Source organism: Pholcus phalangioides, unplaced genomic scaffold (genome assembly GCF_987345545.1).
Source record: "Pholcus phalangioides strain wild (caught in Gottingen) unplaced genomic scaffold, Ppha-v1.0 ptg000042l_1, whole genome shotgun sequence".
NCBI lineage: Eukaryota > Metazoa > Arthropoda > Arachnida > Araneae > Pholcidae > Pholcus > Pholcus phalangioides.
Genome location: NW_028301628.1, coordinates 29,292,543 through 29,306,549, shown reverse-complemented (window position 1 = coordinate 29,306,549; position 14,007 = coordinate 29,292,543). Strand labels below are relative to the sequence as shown.

General features: G+C 36.7%; 1 protein-coding gene across 1 annotated transcript in view; it reads right to left on the bottom strand.

Moving 5' to 3' along the window:
* Nucleotides 1–486: 486 nt before the first annotated feature.
* Nucleotides 487–14,007, bottom strand: part of LOC149064758 (uncharacterized) — a 45,283-nt gene continuing 31,762 nt past the window's right edge. Inside the window, exon 3 of the mRNA XM_089254867.1 lies at nt 487–12,146. Within this exon, the coding sequence (XP_089110993.1) occupies nt 12,084–12,146 (63 nt within the window). The 3' untranslated portion in view covers nt 487–12,083. The remainder of the gene's footprint in view (nt 12,147–14,007) is intronic.

Below are 14,007 nucleotides of genomic sequence, written 5' to 3'. Positions count from 1 at the left end.
CAAAATATAATTTTTCATAGGTTTCTATGAAAAAAGTTTTATTCGTTCCTGAAACAGCCCAAAATTTTAAAATATTGCAAATACTGTTAGAAGGCTGAGATGAACAGCTTCACAATTGGATGGGGGAGAATTTGAAGGAAAAGGAGAAAAACTGTACACATTTTATTTTACGCTATGCAGTCGGGTTCATGAGCCATAGTGATAAAAAAGTGAGACTGTGTGCTATGTGAAACAGTCAATGTATTTCTTTCTACATGTGCAAATGGAAAAGATAAGTTCCTAGAATGTCCAGACTGTTTAGTTTGGTATTAAGAAACTTGCCGTGTGTACTCAAACCGTTGTCAAAAGTCTAAGACCTTTTTTTAATGCATATTCTCTTACCTCAATCATTCATTTAACATGGAATGCCTCAAAATCTTTTTGAAAGTGAGGTGTATCTGAAAAATAATTCTGAAGTAGGAAATGAATTGATCCAGCTCAAGCGACAGAAACTCATTGAATTCATTTTTGGTTGGCTCGAAAATTTAGTTCACGAAGTGGCAGTTTTATGTTAGCACATACGTCCATATCTAAAAAAATGTTTATTAGCCGAGACGGGAAACATCTAAAAAAGTCTTTGTTAGTCGAAAAATTCTTAAAAGGAGGCATTCGTTAGCTGAGGTATCACTGTACCATATTTCTTGAAATAAATGCCATGATGCACTCTAAAAGCATGATTTTAAATTCAATGGTGTGCAGTTTTTTTTTTTTGGAAAAATATCTTGAATATAAAATAAAATCATTTAAAGCTTGTGTAATTGTGTGCATGTCAAATTCACAAAACTTTTTGTTGGCATATAGACATCTGTGGGAGGGGGAATCAAATGCAACCTCTGAACTTGTGATAAACTGTTTGAAGAGAGAACCCCCACTTGTACAATTTTTTTTTTGGCAAGTAATATAGGCCATGACTCCCAACCTTTTTGACTCGTGGAGCCCCTCAGGCCTCTATTTTTTTTATTTATGTACTGATTATTATTTATTACTGATTATTTTCCTCTAGTGTGTCCACAGAGCGTGTCAGAAATTTACATGGAGCTGTAAGGGCTTTTCAGTCACCTGTATCAGGGGTTCTCAACCTGTGAAAGGGTCCCCATGAAGCATCTTGTTTCTAAATTTATGACATACTTATTCAAAGACAGGATAATTATTAAGTTATATAGGTACTTTTAGAAACTTGTGAAAAAAGCAGTGGAAAAAGTAAAAGCTTTTGTTAGAGGTGGCAACAGGTTAGATAAAACAGATTCTGTACAATCTGAAATAGTCAGTATTAGGACAAGTTTAACTTACAGATATCACTTAATGCATGGAAAAGACTATAATAGAAATTTGAAATGCAAAGAAATTCTCAATATGGGTGTTGTTTACGTTTTGGCTAATGGCAGTTCACACTACTTGCATCTGCACGCTTACCAGCAAAGTAATAATCAATCAATTATAATAAATAACTTTTTGGTTTTATATCTGCTGCTATCTGGACTGGACAGAAAGAAAGTTGTGGAAGTTTGGATGAGAAACACTTCTCTGTGGAGTTAAGGTAGTGACAGATACAAGGAAGTAGCATGCCTTCTTGGGGCAAAGGAGATGCAGTTCTTTTCTTGGGGATGGGGCCCCAGTATTATAATACATAATAAGTATATTTTTTGTGAAGTCCCATTTGGCTCTATGCCCTGAGGCAGTGTCCCAGCATAGTTACGGACCTGGACAGATATGACAAAATCATGAAATCATTGACTAATCTACAAACCCTATCAAGTATCAATGACATAGGTGTCGTAACCTTTGGGCTGAGGCCATTTGAGCCCCCCAATAATTTCTGAAAAAACTGATTTACCTTCCCTCGTCTGCGTATGCACTTGAGTCCCGTATATATGCCGGACAATTAGCAACTTTCAACCCCCAATGTTTTTTCTTGTCTGCGCCTTTGATTGATGATGAATCCTTACTGACAGAGATTGTGGACTAGAGTGTCAGCCTGAATACAAGTACAGTGCTTATTAGGCCGGCTCTCTCCTTCACATGTAAAGGATGTTAGAATGATAGAAAACTGCTTTCAAATGCACTGTATTGGCTTGAATTAGGCTTAGTCCGGGATTACACTATAAAAAAAGTTTAATAACCTTACAAAACTTGAGAAAAAAAAAAAACAACCACCAATAAGCCTATCGGTTACATTCGAGCGAATGTAACTGATATTATTGGTTGTTAACCGCTTATTGGTTGCATTTTTCAAGATTTGTAAAAGAGCTTTTATCAAACTTTTTATTGTGTAATCCCAGTTTTTTTTATAGCCTTTATGCTTCAGTTGTGTGCAAATATTTTTTGATAAAAAAGTCTGAAAAATGGTATTGAGAGCTCATTTTTTGTTTGTATCATGAGTTTGGAATCGCCTCTGTGTATAATACCAATTAAACCAATAATAAAATCAGCCACTGAAACAACATTTTGATTTCATCTTTATTTATGAAAAGAAGAGAACAATCAATATTGAACATGCAGACCAATTGCTGTCGTCGCTGATATGTCATCATGGTAATATATATATAGGTCTAATTATATATATATATATATATACGTCGCTTTATTAGTTAATAGCGACTCAACAATAATTTTTTTTTAATGTTGAGAAAGATATGTATATATGGTTGTATACATTAAAATTCAACACTTTGTATTTCTTATCATGAATAAATCAACAGTTAGGCACTGGCATAAAAGTTTCAAACCATGTAGCATCAATCACACTTTTTTTTTGAAATTCCTTTATTTCATTGCATCATAAACGAGTATATACCTGATCGCGTGACTACGGACGAAAAATACATTAGATTGTCAGGTGTTGATTTGTCGAGTTAGTCGGGTCTATTATTTTGTGGGAAACAAAAGATATCTCATTACAAATCAGAGAGGGTATGTGGATGGAATTTTTTTAATACTTTTTATTGTTTATGTATCCAAATTTAGAAATCGAAACATTTTTTAAAAATCTGTGTGTGTGTGTGTGTGTGGGGGAATAGCTTATCATTCATGAGAACAATTCTATTTCAACAGCTTGGTATTAAAGAGTTGCTCAAATGAAACCAGTTAGAATGCATTAATCAAGACAAAGGTAAAACAGATGCGATAAAGAATCAAAGTAATCTATGAGGTAGCTATAATATACTTGCGTTGATTTGAAAAAGTCACTGTGTAACATTCAGACATGCATCCGATTTCTTGAGAAAGTAGATATAATGTGTCTGTGAATTTACCATTTTTTGTCAGTCCTGTATAATAACACATTGTCCAAGTGCTGCATAAAGTGATTATGACTTCAAGATGTAGTATGGTTTCCAGTGATGTGGTTCTGTCGCATGATTAATGCTCATCATTGTTGAAGATAATTTAGCACAGTGTTTCTTAACTTTTTTTTCTGCCTTTGTCTCCACTGTGGATCATATTTTCTTCTCGTGGGTCCCAGTATTACTCAGGCTCCCTGATGCTAGATCCTCTTGTCTTGGTTCTATTCAGGACTATTTCAATATCATTGTCCCCTGGACAAAGGGATGTTTTGTAAGTAGTAATTAGCTTATATTGGGTGTATAGCTAACTCCTCGAACCGTAAACTATTGGCGAAACATTGATCCTAGAGGCATACTTCCAATTAGAAATTCAAACAATTTGTAGACCTCAGATATTTATTATTCATGTTGCAAGGGGTTGTACAGTTACTAAAATAAAAACTTTTTATATGGATACCCTTTCCTCAAAAACCAATTAGAAAGTTGTTGCACTGTATCTCGATGCCAAAAGGAAAAAAAAAGCTTTTCTAAGTGAACCAAGATATTTAAATTAAAAAAATGGAGAAAAATGTAGAAAAAACAGCATAAACTTATGGAAAATGCTTCCCCCCGTTTATGCCGGTTTTTCCCAAATTTTTCTCCATTCTTTGAATTCAAATATCTCAGTGAATATTGTACTTAGAATTTCTTTTCTTGACCTCGGAAAAAACAGGGCAACTATAAAAAGTTATTTTTTTTAATTTTAATAACTATACAACCTCTTGCAATATGAATGATTTGTCTGAAGTCCACACACTATGCCGATACTTTTTATAATTGGAAGTATGCTTTTAGGATCAACAGTTTGCCAGTACTTTGCAGTTCGAGGAGTTAGCTATGCCTGTATAAGTTATGCCTGTATACTTATTTTCTAAAATTATCAGATTTTATCGTCTAGGTCCTTTATGAACATGAGGTTGATGGGATATCTTCGGATGAGCCCATGTGTCAAGATGGCCTTGGTTTTATGGGTGGTTGTGCTGGATTCTGAAAGTAGTCACTTCCTCCCACTATATTTCACTTTATTCACTTTTGATTTATTTTTTCAAATCTATATATTTTTTATAGCTTCCTGTGGTTCGCCTTACCCACGATTCAACTGTCATGGTTCTCTCTTTACCTGATTTTCCCCTATGCCCTTCTAAAATGTCTTAGTATCACCGCTGTCTTAGAACCACTGCTTTAGCATAGTATGAAGTTCTGTTACCATGACTCAAATTTTTCCAATTCTTTGATTTGAATACAGCTCTAAAGCAGTCATTTTCAACCTGTTGCTCACAAGCACCATGATGCTCCCAGAAGCATCAAGAATACTCAATGCTTGTGCCTGATTACCTGTCGTGAGCACTTGATCAATTTTTTGGGCAAATTGTACACCCTGTAAAAATTTCATCCAAGGATTACAATTATGCAGATTTTGGGCATACTCATGTCAAAGCCGCCGTAAGGGAGCTCTTTCTTTTGATTGATATAGGTAGTGCTAATAACCCATGAAAGGAGGGAAGACCTCTGCTCTGAAATAAGCAAGATTGTTGTTGTGTAACAAAATAGTGATGTGAAAGCAAGTTTGATCGCCTCGTCCAGCTTTGCCAACATGCCATTGTTAGTAAACCAACCGAAGTCCTACATGAAAAGGCATCTGCCACCTTTTCATTCAAGTTGGATGTTTATCTGAATTCCTGATCACACATACTAAGCTTCCTTATAGACTGCCTTGTGTGTCACTCTGCCACATTATCTTCTATGCATTTTTTATGTCTTAATCTACATGAACTGGTTTCATTTGACAAACCCTAATATTACTAACAACTGATCCCATTACATCACCTATTGTCAGATAAATTACATAATGTTTTCTGTTTCACGATAAATCATTCATAGAAGATTGCAGTAACAATGGGTCATGCTATTGGTTGAAAAAGATTGGATGAAAATAGGCTTTTACATATTTAATGATCAAAAATATCCAAAAAAAAAGTTTGTTATGTGATTTTCATAAATTTTTTAAATTATAATTTTTTCGAGCAAAAACTTCTTTATGGTTACTATAGTTTATTGTCTATTAATAATGATTTATATACCACTCCCTGACTAATACAAATTTTAGCGTTGTGAAAAAACCGAATAATCAAATTGTTCCATTCCACGTGAAAACATGTTTGACTCCACTTGGTTTTGTTTCTTTACTCGAATACATGTTTTAGACTGTGCCTAATTTCTGTGTAGTCTAATGAGATAATTTTATCCTTAGATGGGAGTAGAGGCGGGGTGAGGGCATTAAGACAGCTGGATGAAAATTAGATTAAGGTTAATTGACTATAAAAGTATTGACTACAGTATGTGAAAAAAATCAGGGACGCACAATTCACAAGATATTTTTTAAATGATTTTTTTGCTTGTGTTCATATACATTGCAAAATCATAATGCAAATGAATTTAAAATAAGAAAAAAAAATTTTTCTTAGTATGCAAATAGAGGTCAAGTTTTGATCTTCAAATTGAAAAAAGAAATAAAAAAATGAAATGAATTTACATTTCTTAGATGATAAAGAAAACAAAAGTGTTGATAAAATGAAGTTTTTCTAATGGATTCATAAACAAACGAAAAAGTGTATCGGTGATAACGTGGTAGAATTAAAGAAATCCACGATTCCAACCGGACATTTTGTGGCCTTTTACAACAGTGTTCTTTGATTTAGACTTCCCAATGACTGCTCCACCCTCTCCTTTCCAAAACTGTGGGAACCATATGTTATGTACTACTCTGTTATACCATAGATACTCTGTTTATAAAGGGTGGACACTATCGACCGACCAATTATTATACACGTGATTTCTTGTGAAAAAATTAATATGGCAAAGTGTTTTCAGTTTTTTATTTGACCAATAATTCTTGAGTTAGGGATTTAAAAGTTGATGACGCCACTTTCGAATCCCGCCAAATTCACCAAATTTGCACCAAACGTATAACTGCGTTTTTAAGCTGATAACAGTGTTATAACCCTGAGAGTAATCAAGAAAGTTAAAAAGCTGCGCAAAAACCAGTTTTTCCCCTTAAAAAAAATTTGACTTAACAGTGAAGGAAAGAAATTACCGGGTTTTGGCAAAAAGTGTTGATTTAAAAAAAAAAAAAATCCAACATTTCGTTTGGCTAACACTTTACATGTCTGGTGATATATTTGCCAATATATAGTGGTTGAAATTATTACGTAATAACAAGGTTATAACATTACACGAAGAGGAAAAAGCGCCAACAATTTGGCTTCTAATCGGATTGAATATTTCAGTTCATTTTCGATTAGTGGCAACACACTGCATGAGAAATTTTTTTTCGTTGGGTGTTTGGCGCTTCACAAAATTTTGAAACGTTATGACCCTTAATATTCGTCCGATCCCAAAATGAAAAACACGTGTGTAATTATTGGGCGGTTGATAATATCCACCCTGTATGTACCCTTTTCTGCTTCTTTCTGAAAATACATCCTGCGGATTCTCTCCTTAGCAACTTTTTGCGAACGAGAACCGCTGCTCTACAATATGAGTATGAATGTCCTCCGTACAGGGGCGTCTGAAGAGTTTTAGACATATGGGTGCTCGTCTTGAGCTTTATGTGGTAAATTTTGATTTCCGAATTAGTTCTTGGGGTGCTGAGTGCTCTGGTCCGAGCTTGAACATACTGTGGGGGCTCGAGCTAACTGGCTCCGATGCCACTGCTTCCACAAGATTTCTGGGCTTCTAGCCCCTTTTTCTTTTCATTTTTGGCTCTATATTCTTACTAGAAAATCAATGTAGGGCTCTCTCTGAATGTCTCAAAAGATCATTGAAAGGTCTATTGAAAAGATTATTTGCTCCAGGCGCGGATCCATTGTGATGCGTCGAAGGCGGCGACTAATTTTAATCCTGATTTCAGTGAATTAAATTTCATGTAGGTTTCGTTGAAAGAACTTGAAAAAAACATATTTAGCAAAAATTTGGGATGGCCAAAATCACTGGAAAGTACGGGTCACATGGTATTCATTCAAGTTCTTGAGGAGGTGGCAGATAAAAAAAATAAAATCATATTACCCGCGAAAAGCATTCTGGGTAACTCATAGAAAGTGGCTTTATACAGCTTGCTCAAATTAAAATGCGGGAGAAGTAAACGTACCACGAACATCTGTTGTCTCGTACTTACGAAACGTCTAGCAGCCCCATGTAAGTACAGTAAAACCTCTCTTTTACGGACACCAACTGGACAAAAAAAATTTGTCCGTAAAAGAGGGATGACTGTTGATCAGGGCTTTGAAATGTACACTTTTGTTATACAACGAGAAATTATCATTTATGGCCATAAAAGGGAGGGAGGGTTCTGTATTTCGCGAACATTGTTTCTCGGAAAAAAGAGAAACGTGAAAACTTTTTTTTTCCGCACCTGATAGTTTTCATTCACGTTAGCTTATGACATATGGCATTGTCTTCAGTTCCTTTGAATTATTTGATCTTGAGCTTAAAAAGACGGACAAAACTGTGATAACGTGAAATAACAGTCAATCATATCATTCTTGAAGTCATGAACAAGTGGGTTTTGAATATCAATTACATAAACATGATTTGAAGATATATTTTCTATTCTTTAATTTACATAGGACGGGTTGCTTCTTTATCCTCATGCTCTTTAACTTGACATCCGGGCATTCATTTAGAAAAAAAAACAAATTGATAAAACAAACTTATATATATAGTATACAGTACATAGGTAATATAACATCACCTGCATACAATTCAGGTAAATAACAGGACACGAGTCGTAATTCCTCCCTGCGTTAAGCATAGCATATAACCACGTATAAACACTGAAGGAAAAAATGTTCACGACATTTTTTGTTACCTGAACATTGTCTTGACGTCACATGTAATATAAATATGTATAATAATACAGTGTTGTCGAGCCCGCGTATAACGGGAGAGGGGGGGGGGGAAACGTTTACTGTATCCGATACGCGTGAAAACCGACATGCTATCAAGAGTTTGATGCGAACGAAACGACTTATCCGTGTAGTAGAAGAAATAAATTTATGCCATTTTTAACACCCCCCCCCCCCCCACTGCCCGGTTCCAAAGGAGATGAGCTTCATCGAGATTTTATTTTAGGGGGGTTACTCTCTCTCGATAGTATGCGTGTGTGATGGCTGTTTCAGATATTGCGAACATACTGGGATCTCGTTGGCGATCACTCCTGATTCCGATAAAATGTTGCATGGATGAAAGAACTAATTTGCCGGAAAAAAAAATTAATGACCATTCGCCAATGACACTGTGCAGTGCGTTGAAAAATTTTAGCCAAATGCGAAGAAAGTTGGCCAAATCGACGTCAATTTGGCTAACTTTACTTCCAATCTGGCTACAATTTTTTTTTTTTCTGGTTGACCCAATCACTCTACAGGTAGTAAAAAGCTGACCGGAACTAAGTCTCACTACGGTGTGACAGCAGAGCAGATCTACAAAACTTGACACACACCCTTAAAAAGGAATAACTGATTGCTAGTTTTTCGCTTCTGATTAATAAAATAGATGGCAGCACCTGATTACATAACATGCGTGGCTAGGTTGTTACTTGTAGGTAGGGTTACCAACTGTCCTCCTTTTGATGTCATTTCAAGAGTCCTACGTTTAGGAAAATTCAGTTTTTCGTTCTTTTCAGGTTCCCAGAATTATTTTTCATTTTTTCTGGGGAAATTTTTTTTCTCCACTTTGAAACATATATTTCTTCATTAATATGAATGCTTTTGTGTTTTTTTCTCACGTGCATTCACCAATAACCGTCGAAATTCCCAGAATTTTTTGTGTTTCTGCTTTTTTTTAGCGGTTCTGTTTTAGAGTTGGGGAAAATTATTGTTGTGACCGGTTTTATGAGTCAGAATAGTGGCGCCATCTCTTGGGGGAATTGGCATCAGGCTACTAGAAAACGCCAAACCGGCGAATTTTCTGAAACTTAGGAGGACGCGTGAAATAACATCGAAAAGGAGGACGTCGGTAACACTAATAATTTGATACTTCGGCACTCGGAGCAGACATGCACTTTGTGCCACCTTTAGTATTGAATCAACCGTGCCAAATAACTGGGAAATGAGAGAATGGAATCCTCCCCCCCCCCCCCCGGCGCTGCGTCCTAGCCATCGACAATTCTTCTGAGATACTACGTAATACAGTAAAACATCTCTTTTGCGGACACAGGCGGAACAAAAAAAAAAATCATCCGTAAAACAAGGGTGACGGTTAAAATCAGGGGGTTTGAAATGGATATTTCCATTATATATACAAGGGGGAAATTATTATTTGGCCATAAATGAGAAGTGTTTTCATCTGAGGGGTGTCCGGTAAGAGGGGTTTTATTGTACTAAGCCATACTGACCGTTGGTGTGCGCGCGGATTCAACTCCCCACCCCACGTTGAGTCTAAATGACAATATTATTTTGCAGAAGTGAACATAATCCTCCCTTTCCCTGGAAGAAAAAAAATGTTAACCCCGCTTCAGAAGATCCAGCGTACGTTTATGATACTACTAAACCAGACATGCACCTCGTCCATATTCCTGTGCGGAACTTCTAACGAATTGGTACATGTTGGAATGGGTGTGTATGTATAGTGAACCTTTCGTGAAGTTTGTTTCTGTGTAATACTTGTTATGTCTAGTGCTGCCATCTGCAGTCAATTTTTTAAACTATTAGTTTTCCCTCAACTCATAGAGAGGGAAGTGTAATGAATGAATAATTGTAATGTTGTGTAGGCCTGTTGCTCTCTGCGGCGAGATTTTTCAACGGGGACGTCTATGATACCGATTGCTACTTTCCGTGCTACTTGTGGTTGCCGTGCAGATACATCTCCGAAGGTAAAACGCAGGCGTGGATCCAGGGCAATATGTCGGGGAGAGAGAGAGAGATTTTTTCAACTATTCCGGTCAACCTATTATATTGGGTGATTGAAACTGTTAACTTGAGCTGAAGCGGATTTTAGTCAGTTGAGGGCCCCCGTTCGAAACAATGGGGCCCCCTTAAATTAGAAAAAAGTGAAAAGTTTGGGTTTTTCGAGGCCCTTCAAAAGTCGGGGCCCCGGGCGAGTGCTCGGTGCACACGCCGTTAAATCCATCTCTGATCTAGAGTAAAAAAATAATAAAAAGTAGCAATAAAGTGTCTTCCCACAGCAAGCGGTTAAAAATGATTTTTCACTTCCAACGTGAAAGATAGATGGCAGGAGCTCCTGAACGCAAAGCTGGGCTGGAAGAAATCTCGGCAAAGTGGTAAGTCCGGTGGCAGAGTTCTGGCGTCCAGTTCCCGAACGCATAGCACGCACAACTACCGACATTCGCCAGTACCATAGTTTCTCAAACTTTTCATTCCATCGCCCCCTTCTTCAGAAATTTTTTTCTCTCATCGCCCCCCAACTCAAGCGAACCCATAGGATCCTATGTTAAATTCGTCCCCTGGACTATTCCATAGCCAACCAGGGGGACGATATTGCTCACTTTGGGAAACACCGGCTTATACCATAGATAGAAACGCTCACAACCCCGGACTGATGCAAAGCAACTTACTTCTTGGTGTACCATAATATGTACAATCCATGGCTCGCAGGCCAAATGTGACCCTTGAGGACATCTGATATGACCCGTTACCTCAAACCAGATGTTGTAGCAATTAATAAAGCGGAACATTCACAGATCACCTGAGTGACCCAAAATACAGTTCCAAATCACTTACAGGACCAGTGCCACCTTTACAGATCATTTGAGTAACCCGCGGCATAACTCTACAGCACTTAAGTGGCTCGCGGTGCATTTACAGATCACATAAGGGACCAGTAGCATAATTACAGGCCACTCAAGTGACCCGGGGTGCAGTTTCACATCACTTAAGTGATCGCGACACATTTCCAGATCACTTACGTGATTGTGGCACATTCCCAGATCACTTAAGTGGCCTGTTGTGGATTCCCAGATCACTTAAGTGGCCTTTTGTGCATTCTTAGATCACTTAGGTGAACCGTGGCATATTTACAGATTACTTGAGTATCCCGCGACACAATGCCAGAGCATTGAAGAGGCCCGTGGTGCAATTCCATACCACTGAAGCTACCCGCGACACGCTTTCAAACCAATGAAGTGGTCCCGTACACCCCCCTAAAGATTGAGGCCCCTTGGAGTATGTTATCATGGTTACCAACACATTTGCACCGTTATCCTTTAACGCAGTGATTCCTAACGTGGGAGATGGAATGTTCCAGGGGGGCGGTAGAAGCTACGGATATAACATAGGATCCTATGGGTTAGATTGCGTTGTGGGCGATGGGAGAAAAATATTTCTGAAGAAGGGGGCGTTGGAGGGCAGAAAAGGTTGGGAGAATATGCTTTAACGGTTCCACAAAGAATGGCGGCGTGGTGCACGCACTAGTAGATTCATAGTGAGGGTGGAAGGATTCGAAATAATCGTTAGCGTTATAAGCAGGCTCGACGGTTAGACAGACATACATGTATAGCTCCGTACATTTGGTGTGAAAACGTTACTGGTCTACCAGTTTCAGAGGTGTATAATAGGATGGTTTTACCTTTTTTTTTTACCATTTCGGGATTATTTTTAATTCGTCCGATCACATTCCAAACCATCTTTGTACTGGATGCAAGAAGTATATTTAAACATAAGAGAAAATGGAATTAGTACATGAAGATATGTCGCTTTTTTTGCTGGTGTACTAATATCGACTACGCGCCCAGCGGAGTAGAGCATCGGCTAGTACGTCCAGATGCGCCTTAGTCTGCAATAACAAAATATATATATACATGATTAAATATCAAAGATGGTGCATATATAAAAGGATGGAACACTGTTTCTATATAAAAACGGGATGATTATAAAAAAACTATCCCGACATATGGGCCCCTAACTATCATACCATTCACAGAAACTGAATGAAATTTTGGCATAAGGTATTTTGAGGTATGCGCTCAACAATGATATGGAAAACAACAGTGTCACTCTAACAGTTACGGTTACAGTGAGAAAATATCAAATGGCAACACCAAGTTTTTTGTATTGGAATGCGATCTCCATACTGAAAAACACTAAATAGCGTTGGAATGGCACCTGTAGCACGAAAATCCCCGGAGCTAGGCCAGGAAAAAGTAAAAAGGACTTTGCCGTGCACCAGAGCATTAATGTTCGTTTCATTTGTCACACCGTTTCTTCGGCTGAGATCCCAGCCTGATTAATCCTCCACAAGGTCATGTGGAAAACACAATAAAATGCTTTATTTCATGCTGCTTCTCTGTCCTTATTGGTTGTCCTCACTTTTAGCCCATCTACCGCGGGTGATTTTCATGCTACAGTTGCCGTTCAAACGCTATTTAGGGTTTTTCACAATGGAGATCACATTCCGATACAAAAAACTTGGTGTTGCCATTTGATATTTTCGAAATTTTCTCACTGTAACCGTAACTGTTTGAGTGACACTGAGTGTATCATTCTTGAGCGCATACATCAAAATACCTTATGCCAAAATTTCATTCAGTTTTTGTGAATGGTATGATAGTTAGGGGCCCATATGTCGGGATAGTTTTTTTATAATCACCCTGTACATTGATTAGCGGACAACTCTGCAATCGTTAACTTTAGAAGTAAACTTCCAGTTACAAAAAAGTTTTCAAATAACACGCGGTTGCTTAAAATGTAATTTTTTAAGGGGTTGTATACATAAAATAAAATAAAAATATATTTCTATACAGTTCGTGTGTTAAAAGTTCCAGTCAGTGAAATGTGGTACCTGCTCCCAAAAGTCATTCGCAAAAAATATATTATTACATATACATTACATTATTAATATTATATATTTTTAAATGCAATATTTGATATAAATTTTTAAATTTTAAATGAAGTATATATTCAAGATGAAAAATTACTATGTTTTAGCGACAGTATAAATTGTTATTGTTGATTTATTATTATTAAATAAATACTTATTGCTGTAGTTATAACTATTTATTATTAAATAAATAGTTATTGTTGTTTTGGCATGTTTGTATTGGCTTGTGTGTGTGTGTGAAAATCACAATTTGTAGGGACTGTACACAAATGACATGTCCCTCATCGCTCACTGGACAAAACTATTTTAAATTATAAAAAAAAAGTGATTGTTCAAATTTTTCAAGACCACGAAATGAAATTGAAACAAACTAAAATATGTTGATGTATTTTCTAAGATAACAAATGAAGTGTGGTGGTTCCAACTTCAAATTCGGTCCCTTAAGAAACTCTAAATGAAAAGATGGTTTCGTTGGGAAATTATGTGACTAGAAAAGCTTTGTAAAAGTAATTGAATTTTACTTTTTTTTAGGCCAAGATTACACTATAAAAGTTTGATAAAAGATATTTACAAAAATCAAAACTTCAAAAAAAAAACAACAACAAAAATAACCAATAAGCCTATTTGTTACATTCGCTTGAATTTAACCAATACGCTTATCGGTTGCATTTTTTAAGCTTTATGAAATAACTTTTATCAAACTTTATGGTTTAATGCCAGCCAATGTGGCAATCACATTTTTTTACAGAATTTTTACAGTTTGAATTTAATTTACGTTTCGCAATTGGTGAACTACACCCTCAATCATTGCCTATAA